This window comes from Myodes glareolus, chromosome 2 (genome assembly GCF_982192425.1).
Source record: "Myodes glareolus chromosome 2, mMyoGla1.1, whole genome shotgun sequence".
Taxonomy (NCBI): Eukaryota; Metazoa; Chordata; class Mammalia; order Rodentia; family Cricetidae; genus Myodes; species Myodes glareolus.
The window spans coordinates 92,773,345-92,793,822 of NC_142027.1; the positions used below are offsets into that span (position 1 = coordinate 92,773,345).

Here is a 20,478-nt window from a genome sequence, read left to right on the forward strand (position 1 = left end):
TTAGGGATACCCCAGGGCACCCACCCCTGCTTCAGTTAAGGCACGACTAGGTCTCCTTTGATTTGGGATCGCTTCTTCGCTTTGAGACTTGGAGTTTCCATCTTCCCAGCAGAGCTGGAGAGCTTTAGGAGGGTTAACGGCCTGCTTTCCTCAGGCTGTGAGACTTTAGCGCATCTTTTTTGTTTTGTTTTGTTTTGTTTATTCAAGTATCCGAAAACACTCTTTCCACTTCCTCCCCTCCTCCCAATACCCTCCCACTCCCCCCACTCCCTCTCCTCCTCCCTCACCATTCCCAAGAGCAGTCAGGGTTTCCTGTCCTGTGGGGAATCCAAGTTCCTACCCCCTCCCTCTGGGTCCAGGAAGGTGAGCATCCAAACAGGCCAGGATCCCAAAAAGCCAGTCCATGCAGACGCAACAAGAGCCAGTGCCATTGTCAATGGCTTCTCAGTCAGCCCCCATGTCAGCCACATTCAGAGAATCCGGTTTGATCAAATGCTTGTTCAGTCTCAGTCCAGCTGGCCTTGGTGAGCTCTCATTCGATCAGTCCCCTTGTAACTGTGGGTGAACGCACCCTTCGCGGTCCTGACTTGCAGTGCTCCAATGTGGGTCTTCGTCTCTATCTCCATCCATCGTCGGATGAAGGACTTTAGCGCATCTTAAAGATGGAGGTCCATGGTCTCACACAAGCCAGCCCCAGGCATGATACCAGAAGGGCTACTTGGAACTGACGAGAAAGAAAAGTACATCCAAGATAACACATGGAAAGAGTAATGCTAACACATGTGTTAAAAATAAAAAAGAGGAACTATGATGCTAAAAAGACTACAGCACTGTCTCACACACCCGAGCTGTCCCAGGTGGGGAATGTCATGCTGAAGAAGGCAGCTAGGCATTAACAGATGGACAGGTAACAGCTGCTTTCAACAGAATGTCTAGCAGCAGGAGAAACACATTCGTCTTTGAGGAAAATTCTAGGAGATCCTCCCAGTAATCACCATGGTATCTCTAAAGAGTGGAGAGAGCTGGTGTCTTTAATACTTCAGTTAATTGTTATTTGTGTGTGTGTGTGTGCGCGCGCGTGCACACAGGCACGCACGCTCTCATGCCTGTGCACATGCGTATGCAGTGGCATGGGCACCCCGTGTGAGTGCAAATGCCCAAAGAGGCCATATAAGGGTGATAGATTCCCCTGGAGCTGAAGTGCCATCATATTCGGGTGCTGGGAGCTGGACTCTGCTGGAGAGAACGAGTGCTCTTAACTGCTGAGCTGTTTCTCCAGCTTGTAGGCAGATGTATTTGTATACTAGTGCCTGGAAGTTAGGGATGAATCAGGAGCATTATCTGCTTCATGCTTCCCTGTGCATGATGAGCTTCAGAGACCAGGGAAGGCTCCCAGCCAAAGGGTTTCAGGCAGGTTGATGAAAATTGAGCAGATGGAAAGAAAGTATACAGGGATAGGATCAAGCCTCAGGGGACAAGGCAGAGATGACACATTGTAACCATTAGCTCTAATTGTCAACTTGACACAATGTAGAAGAAGAGCCTTAACAAGGGATTGTCTGTTTTGGGTGGGCTTGAAGGAACATCTGGGGGGTAATGCCTTAAGCCAATTGAGGAGAAACCCCTCCTAATATGGACAGCATCATTCTCTAGGTTTGGGCGACCATAGAAGAGTAGAAAAAGCTAGGCACCTGTGCATCTATTCTCTCTGCTTTAGGATGTGATGTAACTAGCTGCCTCAAGTTCCTGCCATGATTTTCCTGTAGTGATGAACTATAACCCAGAAATGTAAGACAACGAATCTGATTCCCCCCACCCACCCACCTTGCATTCTGTTAGGATGTTTCCTTACAGCAACAGGAAACAAGAGTACCTGATAAGGAATCAAGGCCTGGGGAGATGCTCAGTGGGCAAGAGTGCTGCCGTGCAAGCAAGAGGGCCTGAGCTTGCACCCCTAGAACTTGTAAAAAGTGAGGTATGGCCACCTATGTCTGTGGCCCCATTTTAGGAGGTGACCAGAGATAGGAGGATGCGGGACTTTCAGGTTGCCAGCCTTGCTGAAAAACCGTGAACTCTAAGTTCTGTTTCAAAGGAATAAAGTGGAGAGCTCTGGGGATACCAGTGTCTTCCTCTGACCTTCAAGCGTATGCATCGGCACATATGTGTGTATACATAACACACACACACACACACACACACACACACACACACACACACACACACACCTCCTCTGATCTTGTCAAGGAAGACAGAGCAAATTAGTGACAAACACCCAGGTTCTGAATGCATCCCGCATCTGGTAACTATACTGAAGTGTTAAGGTGGAGGACAACTATGAGCCCAAAGCCCAGTGACTCCTGAAAGCCAGAGAGCTAGTACCATTGTGACAGTTAGCTTTAGTTGTTAACCTGACATAACCTAGAATCACCTGGGAAGAGAGTCTGAACGAGGTATTCCTACATTGGGTTGGCCTGTGAGCATGTGTGTGTTGGGAGGTGGGGGTTGTCTTAACTGGCTAGCAGATGTGGGAATATCCAGCCCATTGTGGGTGGTGCCATTCCCTAGGCACGAGTCCTGAATTGAATGAATGGGGAAATTGAGCTGAGCACAAGTGAGTGAGCGAGCATATTCGCACACACACATTTTCGTCTGTTCCTGACTGTTGATGTGACATGACCAGTTGTCTCAAGTTCCCGTCATCCTGACAGCATGGAATATAAAGTGCTTTTTGTCAGAGCATTTTATCACAGCAACATAAATGAAACCAGGATGAATAATTTTATAAAAAAGAAGCCCAATGCTTTTGTCAACATACTGAGGTCAATGGGCAGGGAGAGGAACGTGAGACATGTCTATCCACCTGGCAGACCAGCATGAAAGCAGAAGCTGAGATGAGCTGGCCCTCACCTGGCAGTGCACGGGCTTGCAGACTTCTTGCAGATCCAGAACTTTTGGAGTTCACATTTGGAGTCATTCCAGCCATCCCCAGCAAATTCCACACAGTCTTCTTCCCCAATATTGTTGGGCTCCCCTCTATTCCAATACTTCTGGAATCTGGAGAGTCAGTCAACAAAACATTAGTTTGCTCCAGTGGCATGCTGCGAACCATGTTCTTAGCTTCCTGGAACTCAATATCTCACATCCCCCTAGAATGCACATGGTGGATGGGCCTTGTTCTGAATCCAGGGACATACCTGAGTAGATGGTCTTGGATTCTGACTCTGGCTATGTCCTATACTTAGAGTGTGATTTTCAGATGTAAACCAACCAATCTGGACTCCACCTTTCTTACTTGGTTCTTGCATTCTGGAATACAACTCACCTGCCCCCATGCCAAGCACTGGACAGCTATGAGTCAGGACCCTGAAATGTCAAACTAATAGATACTAACCCCGCCTCTCCTGTTCCCCTGAATGGAAATAAAGTAAAAGCTCTTTCCACTGCTTGTCCTTCCCTTATATTCTCACTGATTGTGGTTCTTCCCCATGATCTCTGTGCCATGCTGTGGGATCTGGGAGCATCTTTATAAACTATATTTAAGATATCTTTGTCCTTCTCCTCCCCTTCCATTTCCTCCTGTACCCTCTTTTTCCTTCTTTCCCCTTCCTTCCTTTTTACTTTTCCTTTTCACAGACTTTTTGAGACAGGGTCTCATGTAGCCCAGGCTGACTCAGAACTCAGTATGTAAAAGAAGATAATATTGAACTTCCAATCCTTCTCCCATTACCTCCCAAGTACTAGGATTACAGGCATGGATTATCACACTAGATTATGTAGTGCTGGGGATCGAACCCATGGGTTCATCATGCTATTGTATAAGCACATTTATCTATCCAACCCAACATGCCATCTTCCCATGGTAATAGTCCCCTCAATGGTGGCCTTATTTTATTTTGTATTTTCTATTAATACCCTACATTAGCATCCACACCCCTCGGGGGAAACGTCTCTTGCTTTGATGGTGGGATTTGCTGCTATTCTGTCTGTTCATGGGTAGGAAGACCTCCTTCCATCAGCAAATGTGGGTAGTTCTTATTCCTAAGGGACCAGGAAGAGGGAGGCGAACCCCAAAGACAGCTCAAGTCAGAGCATCAAAGACCTGTTTGCATTCCACTATACACGCTGTTTCCTTTTTCTGGCTGTACCTGGATGATAGAGGTGAGTTATTCACCCAGAGCCACGAGCCTTCCTTCTTCAGGTCCGACAGCCCCATCCAGGTTGCTCCTTTAGCTTTGGAAGTCAGCTGCAGGAAGTTCTAGAGGAGAAGAGGAGAGTAGGGAGTATCTCCCTCTCTCCTGCCACTTTAAGTGTGTGCCTCCCCACATTCTTGATGGAAGTTCTACTTGCAATCTGATCTTTCCCTTTCCTCTCGATCAGGCCATGAGCACTCATGTGTGCCTAGATGATATCAGCTATTTTCATATCTGGAGACTATGGGCACATGCACTCGGGCACAGCTGGCTTGGCATAGATGCACACACTAATCTCAGAACTCCACAGAATCTCTGTGAGTTCCAGGAAGTACACAGATGGTCTCTCCACACACACACCTGCTAATGTTGCACAATCTCTCTTAAGAATTTTGGGTAACTCTACAGAATTTCCTTATGACTGCCTTTAATGGGCTGGGAGCAGGTTATACTAATTCATAGTTGCTTAAGATGGATACCCCTTATTTTTCTGTTCTTCGGTGACCTCCCATTATAAATTTGATATTTCACATGATGAGAATATTTACACCTGGGGAATTGGCAAGCACATTTTTGTGTGTGAGAGTTGTGTGTCTATGTATGTATGTGTTGCCGATATGTGTGTGTGTGCATATGTATATGCGGGTATGCAAGCCATAGCATGTATATAGAGGTCAAGGGACAACTTGTGGGGGTTAGTTCTCTCCTGAGCTACCGTATCAGGCTGCACACCAAGACTTTTGTCTCTCAGAGAGCAGGTGGCTAAATACTGACCAGCACAGAGCTGATATCTCCTGCATTTCAGGAAACCCCCAAACACTCGCAAATGTTCAGCACATGATTCTAAGCCGAGGGCTTGGGATCCCCTCATTTTTACTCCTCTTTTCCTCCCTCACATAACTGTGGCAAATTGTCCTAATCCCAGGTGATCAGGAGCCAGGTGCTGAGACCAAATCAGGCTGGCATCCCACCAGATATACCTGCTCTTCATCACTTTGGATGATGACCAGTTGAGCCTCCACTTCTTGGCAAGCCTTGACAGCACTGTTCCAATTCAGCTGGTACTTGGAGACGAAGTAACAGTTTCCTAGGAGGAATGTCCAGTCCCAGGGGCAGGGGCGACACAGGCGGACTGTTGGGGAAGTGGGTTAGGATGGACTCACACCTGGATGCCTGTGTTCCTGTGCCTGCTTAGCCTTCAGGCTCTCCAGAGACAGGGTCCTCCCTTGACACAGCATGTTGGTGAACCATTCCCTTTCCACTTTCTTTGCTCCTTTGCAACTCTAGGGGAATCCAGGAGTCCTAGTTCCACTTCCACCAGACTGGAAGAAGTAGGGACTTAGAGCTAAGAACTAAGGCCAGGAGATGGGCTCATGGCCTTTGTGAGCACTGGGTGCCCGCAGCGTGCACAATTGCTATGAACACTCAGTGTCCACTGTGTGCACGCCCCTGTGAACACTGAGTGCCTGCTTTGTAAATGGTTCCTGTGACCATTTAGTGCTTGTTGTTTGCATGTAAATACCCTGTAAATACCAAGTGCTAATTCAGAGGATGGAACTGAGGTTCGAAGATGTCTGAGGACTCAAGCAAATTGACCCACAGTAAAGATCACCCGAGGCCCCGAGGCCTCTGGTCTCTGTTCACTCACAGAGGTCAGCCTTCATCTGCACCAGTTGCTGGTAGATCTTTTCCTGCTTAGACTGGTTCTGGACCTGGATGTTAAGGATACTGGAAACTGGGCCAGGAAAAAAGAGGGGGAGCTGCAGTTATTAAACAACTACGGTGTGCATCGACTTGAGCTGGGTCCCCAGGGACATTATGCCATTTCTCTCTTGAGATGAATCTCCCTCTGTGGCCAAAACCTCTCAAAGTCCTGGGCATAAGGATACACCATCTCTCAGCTTCCCCGTGAAGCTTGGACTTTAGGCATGTGCCACAACCCAATGTCGGGAGCTCCTCTCAGGTGAAGCTTAGGACACCTAATACTCTTGGCCTTTTTCTTCTAGATGGTGAGAAGTAGAGGCCTAGAGCTCAGAACAGAGGCCAGTAGACTGGGTTAACTGACTGCCTACTGTGTGCTTCATGAATATTGTGTGATGACTCTTCACAGTCCCTGTGATCACTGACTGCCTACTGTGTGCACAAATTCAGTGAAGATGGTGATCCTACTGTGTTCATGGCACAGCTGATGTGAATGTGATTGAATATGGAATGAACCAAGAGACACAGCTTGGGACAGAGAGGTGAGGGTATTTCCAGGAAAGAGGAACAGGACAGGAAAGACCTGTACCTAGTGGGCAGCACCTTCCAATGCTGGTTCAGACATATAGAAGCCAAGGGAAAAGCAGGGCTGCTGCTGTCTGTCCATCTTCCCATCTATCTGTTGTCATCTCTGGTGTTTTGCTGATGTTAATCCCTGCTCCTTTCAGTCTTTCATTGTGACCTGAAGGACGGTGGCTCTCTAGGAATCCTTCAGGGTCCCAGACTGGACACTGAGGCATCCAGCCTTGTGGACTGAGTGGCTACTGGATTTTCAGACTTTTGATAAATATTCTTTCTATAGAGTTCGTTCTTCCAAAGAACCTGACCAATGCAGGCTTTGCAAACATTGAAAGCCTACCTTGTATATGGTCTCTATGAACACTAAATGTCTACTGTGAACAATGAGTACTTATTGTGTGTGTGGTCCCTAAAAACATTGACTGTCAAGTGGGTGCCCAAAATTTCCATGAACATAGAATACCTAGTGTGTGCATGATCCCTAAAACACTTGGCACTTACTGTGTGCATGCCCCTTATGGACAGAACATTGAGTACCTACTGTATGAACAGTTTATGTGTCCTTATGAACACCGAGTACCTGGTGTATGTATGTTTCCTATTGACATAAAATGCCTATTGGGTGCCTGCCTCTGTAAACATCATGTGACATCCTTGTTGTCACTTATGACCCTGAGTCACAGATGAGAAAACTGGGGCATAAAGAGCTCTGTGGACTCAAGAAAATTGACCCCTATAGCAACCCAAGGCCTTAGAACCTCTGGTTTCTGTTCACTTACGGAGTTCAGCTTTTATCTGCACCAGTTGCTCAGAGATCTGCGAGGACTCATCCCGCCCCTGGGAGATGGGGATCCTGGAGACTGTGCCAAGAAAATAAAGAACTGCCATTATTAAATACCTACTGTTTGTCATGACCTGCACTGGGTCCCTGTGGATCTTTTGTTTTATGGACCCCACTGTGTAACAGATTGTCACAAATTCCCTGGCACAAATGAGCATTCCTTTTCCAATTCCCTAATGACTAGGATGCAGGCATAGGCCACTGTCTCAGCTTCTGGTATGGATTCTGATTGATGTCTTCTTTAATCTCCATCGGAGACTGAGAAACTGAATACCTAGAGTGTCTAGTCCCAGGGAGGGAGTGGGTCACGATGAACCCACACTTGGACACCCATATTCTTTGTCTGCTCAACCTTCAGGCCCTTCAGAGTGAAGCTCTTCTCTTGACACAGCACCCTGAGTCACTATTCCCTTTTCTGCTTCCTAAATCCCTCCCCAGTCCCAGGAAAGCCCAGAAGTCCCCATCCATCTCCTCTGACTAGAAGGAATAGACTCAGAAGAGACACCAAGGGATTGAGTTCACACTGTGCATACGAATATTAAGAACCTCTGAACATTAAGAGCCTGATGTACGCATGGCGCTTGTGAGCATTGAGTGCCTACCCTGTGTATAACTCCTACAAACTCAAGTGCCTACTGTGTGCACAGTCCCTGAAAACAGCAAATGCCATCCTTGTTACTCTGTGGTTTCCCTTCACAGATGAGAAAACTGAGGCTCAGAGAGGTCTGAAGCTCAAGAAAATTGACCCCCTACAGAGACCCAAGGCCTTGGATATCTGCTTTCTCACTCACGGAGTTCAGTCTGCAGCTGTGTCAGTTGCTCGGAAATCTTCTCCTGCATGGACTCGTTCTGCCCCTGAGAGCTGGGGATCTTGGATGCTGTGCCAAGAAAAAACTGCTACTGTAAATACCTACTGTGTGCCATGACCTGCACTGGGTCTCCAGGGTCATTGTGCTATTTTTTTTATAAAAGTTTATTAATTTATAAAAGTTTCCATTTCCGCCCCTCCTCCCAACACCCTCCCACTTCCCCCACTCCCTCTCCTCCTCCCTCTCCATCCCTAAGAGCAGTCAGGGTTTCCTGCCCTGTGGGAAGTTCAGGTTCCTCCCCCCTCCCTCCAGGTCCAGGAAGGTTCATTGTGCTATTTTAAAAAGCATTTGAATGTGTGTGTGTGTGTGTGTGTGTGTGTGTGTGTGTGTGTGTGTGTGTGTATGAGAGAGAGAGAGAGAGAGAGAGAGAGAGAGAGAGAGAGAGAGAGAGAGAGAGTAGGTCAGAGGACAACTTGTAGGAGTCAGTTCTCTCATACTATGCAAATTCGAGGGATTGAATTTAGGTCATCAGTCTTGGAAGCAGGCACTTTTATCTGCTAACCTACTGAGCCAGCCAGGCGTCATTTTATTTTGTAGGTAAGTCTCACTTGGTGTCAGTGCCTCTCTCAAACTCATGTGGAGAAATGACCACCCCTCTCTCAGCTTCCCTGTAGCTCAGACTGCAGGTAGGTGCTGCCAGTCCAGCACCTAGGACAGTTTCTGATTCATGTCTTCCTTAATCTCCTTTGAAGACTTGGAAACTGCTGGGCGGTGGTGGTGCACGCCTTTAATCCCAGCACTCGGGAGGCAGAGGCAGGAGGACCTCTGTGAGTTCAAGGCCAGCCTGGTCTACTAGAGCTAGTTCCTGGACAGGCACCAAAACTACAGAGAAACCCTGTCTCAAAAAACAAAACAAAATATAACAAAACAAAACAAAAAAGACTTGGAAACTGAACACCCAGAAGTGTTTAGTCCTAGGAAGAGGGCAGGTCACAATGAACCCACCCTTGGATGCCCAGTTCTTTGTCTGTTCAACCTTCAGGCCCTTCAGAGTGGCAGAGCATCCTAGGGAACCACCCCCTTCTTTAAACCCCCTCCACACCGTAACCCTGGGAGTCCCAAGTATTATGTTGCAGACTGGGAGAAATTGAGGCTTAGCAATCAGAATAGAGACCAAGAGAATAGTTTGAGTACCTACTATGTGCACACCCCCTGTGGGCATTAAATGTGTACATAACCCCAGAGACCAGGGAGTGCCTGCTGTGTGTGCACCCTCTGTATGTATTATAAGCCAAGCACAGGCATGTCCTCTGGGCACATTGAATACCTACTATGTACACAACCCTTATGAACACTGAATGTTGACTGTGTACACACCCCCTGTGGATACTGAGTTCCTATTGTGTGTATAACCCCTGTAAATATCAAGTATCATTTTTTTATTGTTATCCTGTGGTCTCAATTCACAGAGGAGAAAACTGAGGTTCAAAGGGATCTGATAATTTAAGAAAATGGACTCCTTTCCTACGGAGCCCTCCCGAAGCGCCGGCACTTCTGTTTTGAGGTCACTCACAGAGTTGGTCTTTCAGCTGGTCCAGTTCCTGGGCAATCTCTTCAAGCTTAGATTCCTCTTGCCCCTGGGTATTTAGGGTCTTGGAAACTGAGGAGGGAAAAAAATTTTCATCAGTAAATGCCTCTTGTGTGCCATTTTTAAATGTCTTATTTTGTTGCCCAGACTTCTCTCATATTCTTTGGCACAAATGATCATTGTGCCTCAGCTTCCCCAGCAGCTGGGACTATAGGCACACATCAGCACCCCAGAGTCTAGGGCAGTTTCTCACTAATGTCTTCTTTAATCCTGATCAAAGACCAGAAAACCTACCACTCAGAGAAAGCGGAATCATATGGAGAAATGGATCGAGGACCTAGGACCCACCCTTGTCTCTTTTCTCATTCTGTCCTACACTAGAGATAGGGGCATCCTTAGAGGACAAGCCATCCGCTTCCATTCCCCACTTCCCTCCTAGACCCCAGGAAGGCTCTAGCTGAAGAGCAGGGTCAGAGAGGTGAGGCCTCCATTGTGCCTGACCTTTGACAAGAATGACCAGCAGGAGCCCAGCCAAGAACAGGAAGGAGAGCAAGTGCAGGACCAAGGGGATCCGGCCATGTCTCAGGCGTCCTGCGAGAGAAAAAGTGGACTTTTAAGTATGATAAAGTTCCTTCCTTATGTTGATTCCAGGACAGGTGACCAGCATCCTCCTCCCCCAGCCCATGAATCCAACTCTCAGATTCTACCTCCACATGGCCCATAATTTCATTCCCTGCCCTCAATCTCCTCATAGCCTGTGATTTTCTGCTCCCTACGCCACCTCTCCAAAGCCCGGATTCCCTACCTCAGGTTCCACTTCCCTAAGACCCTTAATTTCTTGGTGTACCGTCCATCTTCCCAGGACCCTCAGTTCCCAACTTCCACTTTACCATGGCCCAAGTTTCCTTGTCCTAGCCTCTATTGCCCCATGGCCCATGACTATCTTCCCTGGCCTCTCTTCCCATAACTGCCTACCCCAGCCTTCCCGGTGGCCCATGATTCCCTGCTCCAGCCTCTCTCTCCCCAGGAAACAAGTTTAGAGTTAAAGACTTAAAGACTTAAAGACTTCCTCTCTTTAAGACCCACTCTGGGGAAGACTGTCCACTCTTCCTCAGCCCCTCACCCGGCCGGACCTGCTAAACTCTTGGTTCCAGAATGTGGTCGTAGTCTGGAGCTTTTGTTAGAACACCCGGTGTCACTGACCATCCACTCTTCGTCCTCTGAGGGAACAGAGCACCAGTCAGCGCCTGGGCAGGCTCAACTCCGAGCTGCCCCCACTGGTTTCCCTCACCGTGCTCCCACAACCCCAGCCCGGCCTCACCCACAGAACCCAGCTGCTGCATCCTGGCCTCTGTGGAGTCACCCATGGTCACCACTGTGCTCTGGTGTCTGGGACTGCCGGAGACCACAGCATTTATCCCCTGATGTTCTCTAAATGCCCTTTCACTCAGGAAGGGGAAAAAGGAAGCCCATGAATTGCGGAAGAGCCGGAGGGAGGGACTGCACCTTTCACATGGCCTATCTTGTGCCAGATAACTAAAGGCTTAGATTTATTTTTAAAGGAGGGGTTGGAAAGTTTGGGGTTCTGTAGCCGAAAAATCTGGTGTGTTGATGGTGTGACCAAGTTATGGGTATCTTTTTTAAAGCCAATAGGTTATCCGATGAGTCTGCTTTGCTATGTCCTTTCCACCTATGCTGAGTGTAAGAAAGCAACGCCCCATCTTCCAAGTTCCTCTCTCCTCTCTGACTCCGAACTGTATTGCTTTGCTGGCTCCTGATTCATGGACATTTCTGCTGATTTTGTTGTTTTCATGCTCCTGTCAATTGAGCACCTGCTGCCATCATGACATCTGACTACTGGATGGACTGTCTCAAACCTTCCCACACTGCGGTGGCTGAGAAACTGCATAACCAGATTAGGTAACTGTCTAATAATAGCCACACAGCTGGTCCTTGGTGAAGCTGGGGATTTGAAGAGGGGCAATCCACCTCTGTGTTGGAACCAAGGAGAATCAAATAGTCCCAAGGAGGAAATATAAAGTTCCCTAGCTATGCCAAAATCACAGAATTTTGAAAAAAAAAAAAAGCTGGTGAGGTGGTTTATATACAGTGCTTATTGCACAGGTACCAAGATCTGAGTTCAAATCTCAGTACTCAAGTAAAGAACCCGAAGTTGCAGCACACATCTAACTCTAGTGTTGTGGGGGAGTGGAGGCCGGATGATCATGGAGCTCATTGTCCTACAAACCAAGTCAAATTTTTGAGTTCCAGGTTCAGAGAGATCCTATTTCAAAGCATAAGATGGGGGAGGGTTGAGGATGACACTGATAGAAGCCTTGTGCAACACATACACACAATAACCATAGCTAAAAGGACATATGGAATATTACAGCAGAAAAGAGACTGAGAGGTTAGCATGGAGGATAAGGGTTATCAAAGGAACTGGAGAGGTGAGCGTGATATAGAAGAAAAAGTAATAGAATTGATTATTAAGGTTTTACAAATAGGTTTACTTAGAAGATATTAAATCATGTAAACCAAAATTTGGCTAAGGGAGGCCACCCCCAAAATACCTCAGAGATGATAACATCTTAACCAGGCCTGTTAGAGATAAGCTAAATTTGTGATTCTAAAAATGTTTGTTTACCGGGATTATCAGCCATTATACTCTATCCCAGAACAAAGGTGGCAACCCTGACCTACAGCAGCCGTTAGGCCCATCCTTATATCAAAGCCTCTATGGTAGCTTAAGGAGGCAGCGCAAGGTGACAGCCAATGGTAAGTCCTCACCTGCCTTAAAGCCCCTTGCCTTCTCCTTGAGAAAAGCATAAATCTGTCAGGCGGGCAGGATGATCCCAGGTAATAACCATTTGAAAAGAATAACACTGATACACTTAAAATAATTCTGGTAGTATCTCAGTCGTGCAAAAACTCCCATTGACCTAAGTGGGGACAAGTATCCTGTTGTTAATCCCACCAATCAAGAATAAGACAACTAACACAATTTAAAGCCAAATTTGAAGCAAGCTTTAATTAAATACTGGCCAGGTGGATGCCCAATTTCCCAGGAAATGGACAAGAATCAAGCATGGCAAGGACTTAAGAAGGAAAACCCACGAATCATTGCATTTCCCATCAGGTCCAATCAGGGGCAAGCGCATATCCCGACTCTTTCCTGTCTATGTACCTCCTGTCCCCATGTGGTCAAGTACATCTATTGCAGATGGGTCAAACAAACTTGTTTAGGGGAATGAAAAAACATATGGCTTGTTATCTCTCATAAACAGCAGCCTCCAGCCTTTCAGGAACTTTCTGTCCTTAGGCAAGGGCTTACAGACCAGAGATCTGGTCTGGTTTCATGGATCTCTTAGACATAGTAATCAAAACTTTAAATGTCACTTTAGCTCTGACATTCCCACCTTGAGTTGTATCCTGAGTCAAATCCTTGACTCTGTGATGGGTACCTGTTTATACTGGGATCTAATATCCATCAGCTTAATGGTACCCAGAGAGGCGTTATCATTTAGTTAAAGCGTCAATGATGCAAGAGTCAACAGCAATTAGAAGAAAGAGAAGGGTCAAAGGCTCTGTAATGGTTGGCAGTGCTACTATCTAGAAGGAACCTGGAAATGATAATGGAGACCAATTATTTACTTCATCTCAGGTTTCCTCCCCCTTTTTTCCTTAGTAAAGTCACATTATGTCTAATGATTCCTGAGTGGTTTATATAGAAATAGCAATTTTCTATTAAAGTTGTAAAATTACCTCTCTATGCTCTATGTATAGCACTATTTCAGCTAAGAAATCTTCCTATTGATGGATCTGGGTGATTTGGCTCTAACAGGTATCTTTTCTGGGCCAATAGGCACTACAGGTAGCTATTTTATCCCCTGTGACAGGATTTTCTTTTGATCTAACAGTCCAGCCTGTTAGCAAGACAAATCTGCTTACCTTTTCTCTACTGGAGACCTAGTAGCTCTAGAAAAGGCAAAGCTTGATTTTTACATATAAACTAACAAGGTGGCTATAACCCTGGGGAAGAATCTGATTTCTTGCTGTTGCTAAGCTGACAAAGTTATGGTTAGTCTAGTCATCAATACCATTAGAGATCTGAGAAGGATAAATTACAGCAGAAAATATAACAAATGGCCTGTGTATCAACTAAAATGACAAAGACTAGCCCATTACCTAGATAGCCATCCCATGCTCCTGTGGTCTCTAAAGCACTGGGGGCAGAGGTACCAGGACAGCATCCATCTTTGGTTGCCAGGCCCAGAAGGTGAGAGTTTTTCCTGTGAAGGAGAAACATGGGGGGAAGATTGACCTTTCTTTGTCTAGGCAAAATGGGGCAACCAATTCTCCAGTATCCTGCTTGTCCACAGTTTGGGCTGGGTCCTGGTGGCAGATGCTGTTTTGGGTCATTCTTGCCCAGTAGTTAACATTTCCACAGTCCAGGTGGAGTCATTGTGGTGCCCTGCCATCTTCCTTGGAAACCTTGGGGTTACTGCTAGGAGCTGGGACTCTTTCTCTGTCCTAGTAAGCTTTTTCCATTAAACATTTTAAAAGCCATATTCGTCAGATCTCTGACAAGTTTGAGGACCATTATCTAGTAACCATATCTGAGCTAAACAAATCTAGGCTTAACCTTGAAAACATATCTAACATGACTACAAATTTGGTTATTATAGATGATTATTAATCTGTATTTCTTAATTATTTATTATCTTTTTAAAAGAGTCACATAGGCACAATACCTTAAACGAGAGTAGAAACACATATAACTAAAGTAACTAAATTTGTATCACTATAGAAAAATTCATACCTATGTGAAATATTTGAGATTAATAGTTGTTTTTTAAAAATAAAATTAACGATCTACCTTTTTATCATATCATTTTATTTTAAAAGTAGATTCAATAATTTACCTTTTAAAATTATCCCCCCTTTCGGAAGAAGATTCCTGAATCTAACCTCCTTTGTTTAGTTTCATCCCTGACCATAACCAATAACAACTTGCAACTAACCCCACCAAACAATAACAAACACCCCTGGAATGACCAGAAACCATCTACCCCATCTCTTGGGAATGTGGACATTATATTTTTTAGACTGCTTCCTGTTGTCTGGGGAGATGGCATCTCCAGGGAATCCTGAGGAAATTGAGACTCTGGTGAAGTCCTGGGAAAACTATTTGTTGTCCAGTCTTAGAACTGTTACCTTGCAGAGGGATCTGTACATATGTCACCTGTCTTGTAGGTTTTCTTGGTTTGTTTCTTTATGTCTGTAGTCAAGATTTTCAAGTCTCCCCTGATCAAATCTGATTTCTATTAACCTCGAAGGAATCCATAGCCTTTCATTTACTGTGGAAACAAAAGCATAACCTCTTCCCCAATGCAATACATTTTCTGACTTCCATTCTGAAGTCAAGACATCCCTAAAGTATATAGGCTGGTTTAATTTAGCAGTTCCTGTTATAATTCAGTGTCTCTTAGCAGCTGCCATGCACTCACCCAACATTAAAAAAATTCGAAGTCAACAAAGCAACACGTAGGATCTACGTGCCCTCTGTATTTTCCATCCTTACCTGGCTTATTTTTTATATTACTCTTTTCTTTCTTTAAAGACTTTAGTCAAATTTTTCTTAGTTATCTTTAATAGTTTAGAATAATTTATTAGCTTTCATAAGACTAGGACTTGCTTTTGTAGGGCTTGTGAGCAGGGATTGAGGAAACCTAGAGGCTAGTTTACCCTTGACATGTTACTAGGCACCACAGCCTTATATTAATGGTAGGACTACAAGTTCCTTTTATCAGAGATAAGGTGAATGACTCCCTTTTTAGCAAGTAGGAAATTTCTTTAAGTCACTAAGGGAATGGAGAGTTTATCTAAATGACTGATCTTGGGAAAAGGACTTTATAACTTTTGTTTGTGTTGGAAACATCACCCCAGCCCTTGGCATTCATCATTGGGATGCCAATGGAGCACCAATGGAGCATAGAGCTCCATCTCAAGCCCCTTCCCCCTAGGAGTTGCCTTAGTTTGGACTCCACCTCTGGAAAAACCCGCCAAGTGCTGACTTCTCCCAAGGGAGGGTCAGCATCACTCCCACAGGCTATTTAGGCTGATGCTGAGAAAAAGAACATGTTGTGTTTGGGTTTTGTGTGGGAACTCCTCCTTCCCTGCCATGCTTTCCCAGCCACCCGGAAAACTGCAGTAAACATGGGCATTGATTTGGTCTGTAACATAATTGCTGACTTGTTGGGGTTTCTGTTCTGCCCAGTCACAGCCAGTAACCCCCAAAGAAATTACACAGAGGTCTACATAACTTATAAACTGATTGGCCCATTAGCTCAGGCTTGATATTAGCTCTTATAATGTATACTAGCCCATTATTCTAGTATATGTTAGCCACATGGTTCAGTAACTTTTTCAGTGGGACAGGTCACATCCTGCTCCTTTGGTGATCTGTGGAGGACTGCACAAAGAGCTTCTTTTTTTCCCAGAATACTCCTGTTCTCATTGCCCCATCTCTACTTCCTATCTGGTTGGCCCACCTATACTTCCTGCCTGGCTACTGGCCCATGAGTGTTTATTTAAAACATAATTGACAGAATACAGAATTGTCCCACATCATTGGTCTAATTTGGTGTTATTAAAATTATTTGCTTCAGTGGAGAGGCTTGTCTTAAAGATTATTCCTAATATTATGGAGGTCTTCCACTGAGGGGGTCTGTTTTTCCTACAGGCTCAGTGCTGTGTGCTGGAAAATGCCCTTCTTGCACTCTCCACCAGGCTAAGATCGGCTTCAAGTGGGTGAGTTCCCCTTTTGGAGTACATGACTGGTAGGGTCCTCAGGAGGACCCATTCACTTTTCAGGCTTTCTGTTGAAGTCATGGCTGTACCAAAAGCATGACACATGTGGCTAAGCTGGGCTTAGTTGAGATGAGATCCGGGTGTTTGAAGACATCACCACTCATTTCTCATGCTCAAGAGTACTGTGCGGTAGACACATTGCCACAGACTTGAGTCCCAATAGGCATGGGCTTCTAATGGGTCCTTGCGATTCCAAGCTGATTACTCAAAATCAGCTTTGGGTGGCCTTTTACAAAGATCCTTTTAAATTGGGGCTGTCTAACATGTAATGTAAAGCAAGCAGGGCTCCGTAGCCCACGGTTTCTAGATATGTGTTCCTGCTTGCTACCCCACTCCCCTCCCTGCTTCTCTAAGCTGTTTGCTCTTTGTCTCACTATGGGCCCCTTCCCCCTGCCCCCTCTAGCTGTTTACTGTTTGTCTCACTCTGGGATTTTAAAAACAAATCTATTTTCCCTGTCCTCCCATTCTTTTGGCTTCTGCCACCTAACTATGCTGGGATTTTAAGTTGGTCAGCTGACACAGGTTTCTAAAAGTGTTATGTTTGTGTCTGTTAGAATGATGTGGCCACAGTATGTCTATGTAAGTATGTGGATTTATCTTTCTGTGTGCATGTGTACTCGTTTTAAGATAACTCCAGACCAAAACAGCTCTAGAAAAATACAAATATGTGGGTAACCGCCATTTTGACTCCACCACCATCTTGGTAAGAATACCCACCTGTGCTAATAGTCTTTGACTTATTAAAATATTTCTTTTAATCTTCTTATATTTACTAGCATTGGTAAGCTGTAACTAATTGGATAAAATACACGTCTAAATTTAGCTTATATGCCCAGTTTAAATAACAGGTAATGGTACCCAATTCTCAAGTGTCTTTACAGATCTGAGGGTATGGCATTTAATAAAAGAGCTCCTAACACAGAGACATGCCAGCTCCCACAGCACCCTTTCGCTCCTCCAAGAAGATACGTGGTTGCAACCTGGTCTACAGAGTGAGTTTCTGGACAGGCTCCAAAGCTGCACAGAGAAATTCTGTCTTCAAAACAAAACAAAACAAACAAACAGACAAAAAAAAGATCATGCCTCTGCCTCCCAAGTGTTGGTATTAAAGGTGTGCCTCCACTGCCTAGCAACAAGGTACATTCTTGAATATAAAAGCATAGAGGTGCAGTTTTAATACATTAACCTTGTTTTCAGTACAGGACAGGAATTATCATACAAAAATCCATCCTAATCCAAAGTATCTTGGAGACCTGTTATTGCCTCCTTGGTAGGCCCACTCCATGTGGTCACCTTTAGTCAAGATGGTGGTAAAATCATACGACATCCATCTTCTCCATGCCCAAAGATGAAGTCACATGACATCCACCTTCTCCAACCTTCCAAAGATGATAACCAGCCTTTGTGGCTTTGGCTCTCACACTGTCTCTGTTGAAAATGTTCAAAGTGTTAACACTGGGTCCAGGACCTGAAAGACATTTAAGGATGATGGGGTGTGTAGAAGGCATGTGTCTTAGGCGTATGTAAGTTAGTAAGAATCTTCTGCCCTTTGTGCGTTAACCAGGACTGGACAAATGCTACTAAGGAATCCTTCCTTCATTAACTCTAAGTGTGCAGAGTAAGTAATTCCTAACTGGGAAGCCTTCTCAGATGGTGGGGGAGCAGGAGTCTAGGAAGGCAGGATTTTCTCAACAGGGCACTCTGAATTCTCCAAATTGCTGATCAGCGGTACAGACATCGTCAGAGAGAAAAGGGAAAACTGGGCAGAGATTCTGCAGGATAAGGTAAACTGCAGAGACCTCCAGATCTCAAGCAGTCCCATACTCTGGGTTGGAAGAGGGCTCTGATCAAGCCCAAGGCTTCTAGTACAGACAACAGGTTGGGTAGGGCTGGATGCCTCCCAGGGAGCCTGCCTAGGAAAGCTGGCAGGTTTGCCTTTAGGAAGGCAATAGGATGGAGGGAATAGGTTGTAAGCGTCGAATGAATATGTGAGTGGTTGTGAGGCTTGTTTTTTAGGGAACTCTGTATGTGCTGGAGACCCCTCTGTGGAGGCTGGTTAGGAAGAATTTGTTGTGAGATCAGTCACCTGTTTTGGTTTGATTGATCCGGATTGAGGCACATAAACTAGACCGTAAATTCACAAAGTCTTCTCCTTCTGCCCTCTAGGGCTGAGTTTCTGACACAAAGGGTCTAATTAAGACCTGGAACCCCTTCCAAAAGGAGGAAGGAATCCTGGTCAGTATTTAAAAGGAAAAGAATCCACCTATGCAGCAGAGGGCAAGCTGGGTAAAGGTCCTAATGAAAACACACTGCCCAACACCTGGTGCCCTTTAGGGAAAATTTCTCTCAGTGAGTGCAAGTTTGTTGTTATTGTATCTTATGGTATTTAAAAATGTTAAATTGTTTGTTGAAGGGGATATATATGTAAAGATTAGGATGGTTGGATGCTTTCAATCTAAAAGATGATTTTTCATCTTGAAACAATCCATGTGAGAAAGATACAAACCACACACTGATTAAAATAAATAAGAGTATATGAGTCATACAGGGCACAGTGGGCTTACATCTTTAATCCCAGTAATTGAGAGGCAAAGGTAGGGGGGTCTCTGTCAATCTGAGGCCAGCTTGGTCTACATAGTGAGTTCCAGGCTAGCCTGGGCTATGTAGAAGGACCCTGTCTCAAAACAAACAAACAAACAAATAAAACCAACCAAACAAACAAATACACAGAACCCCCAAACAAGCAAAAGACATCAAAACAACAACAACAACAACAAAAAAGAGTATATGAGTCCGTTCATTTTGGCTGGAGACCAAGAGCAGATTCAAGTCTCAGAATCTCCTGGTGTCAAGATAATGGATTAAGTAAAAGTGCTGTGGATCCTTGAGTGGCTGTAGCAGACATCAGTCTGGAGAGCAGCCAGTTTCATGCAGAGATGGTGCAGTTCCCCAAGTGGCTGCAGTGGGCCACGAGGAGAGACAGACAGATGGGCCTGCCATTAGACCACACCTCAGGTCTCCAAAGGCAGCTGGTTCTGGGCAGGGAGCCAGGAGGCAGGTGAGAGACAAAGACATGGATAGGCACGCCATGCAGAGTGAGGTTGGATATTTATTTAGTGGGTTATGGAGAGGAAAGGGGAGAAGGGGAGAGGAGGAGGAGGAGAGACAGAGAGACAGAGAGAAGCAGAGAAAAGTAGAGAGGGGGAAGGGGAGAAATGGGGAGAGACAGAAGCTGCCTCTTCAAGAGGGAGATGGAAAAGGAAAGGACTCAGGCTGGAAGCTGAAGATCAGCTTGCCTTGGCAGTCAGGGAAGGGGTGTCAGAGTGGGTGTGGCTTGTCTCTTAAAGGGACAGGACAGATCATTACAGTCAAACTTAAGGATATGACACTTTTAGGGGCAAAACCTACAACTGCGTCAGTGGTAGGTGAGGGTCAGGGCAACTTTGCAACATTTGTTTTGACAAAAAATAGTTATTTCAGACACAGTGTGACAATTAAGTTTGATCTATACTTTTTTCAGTTATTTTAATTTATATAATATGAATTACTCTGTTTAGCGCATCTGGACCATGATCAGAGTCATGGAAATTCCAAATGTGTTGCCAAAGTGGATGTGTATGTTGGAGTTAGAGGCTGGGAAGTGTATAAGGAGACACAAAATGGAATCAGACAATGGAATTATGTGAGAGCCAAAGTTATGTTTTGAATTTTAATTACTATGCCTAAGAGATCCATAAAACAAAAATGCCTCTAACTTGTAAGGCCCTTGCCCCAGGACATACACTTCCTGAGATGCTGGAGACTGTTGATTATGTAAGATAACAAACCACATAATTTCACTTACCTAAACAAGTTTGATTGACCCAGTTACACTGGATGTGCTTGACCATATGTAGG

At 45.2% G+C, this 20,478-nt stretch overlaps 1 protein-coding gene across 1 annotated transcript; it reads right to left on the minus strand.

The window, feature by feature from the left end:
* Window positions 1–2,755: 2,755 nt before the first annotated feature.
* On the minus strand, window positions 2,756–11,170 carry LOC125396954 (CD209 antigen-like protein B). The gene is made up of 10 exons (XM_048429061.3): window positions 11,030–11,170; window positions 10,842–10,928; window positions 10,210–10,299; window positions 9,694–9,780; window positions 8,103–8,189; window positions 7,250–7,330; window positions 5,839–5,925; window positions 5,171–5,322; window positions 4,146–4,255; window positions 2,756–3,054 (listed from the first exon to the last, which is right to left on the minus strand). The coding sequence occupies exons 1-10, from the start codon at window positions 11,073–11,075 to the stop codon at window positions 2,904–2,906; spliced, it is 978 nt and encodes a 325-aa protein (XP_048285018.2). The 5' UTR covers window positions 11,076–11,170; the 3' UTR covers window positions 2,756–2,903.
* Window positions 11,171–20,478: the final 9,308 nt, after the last annotated feature.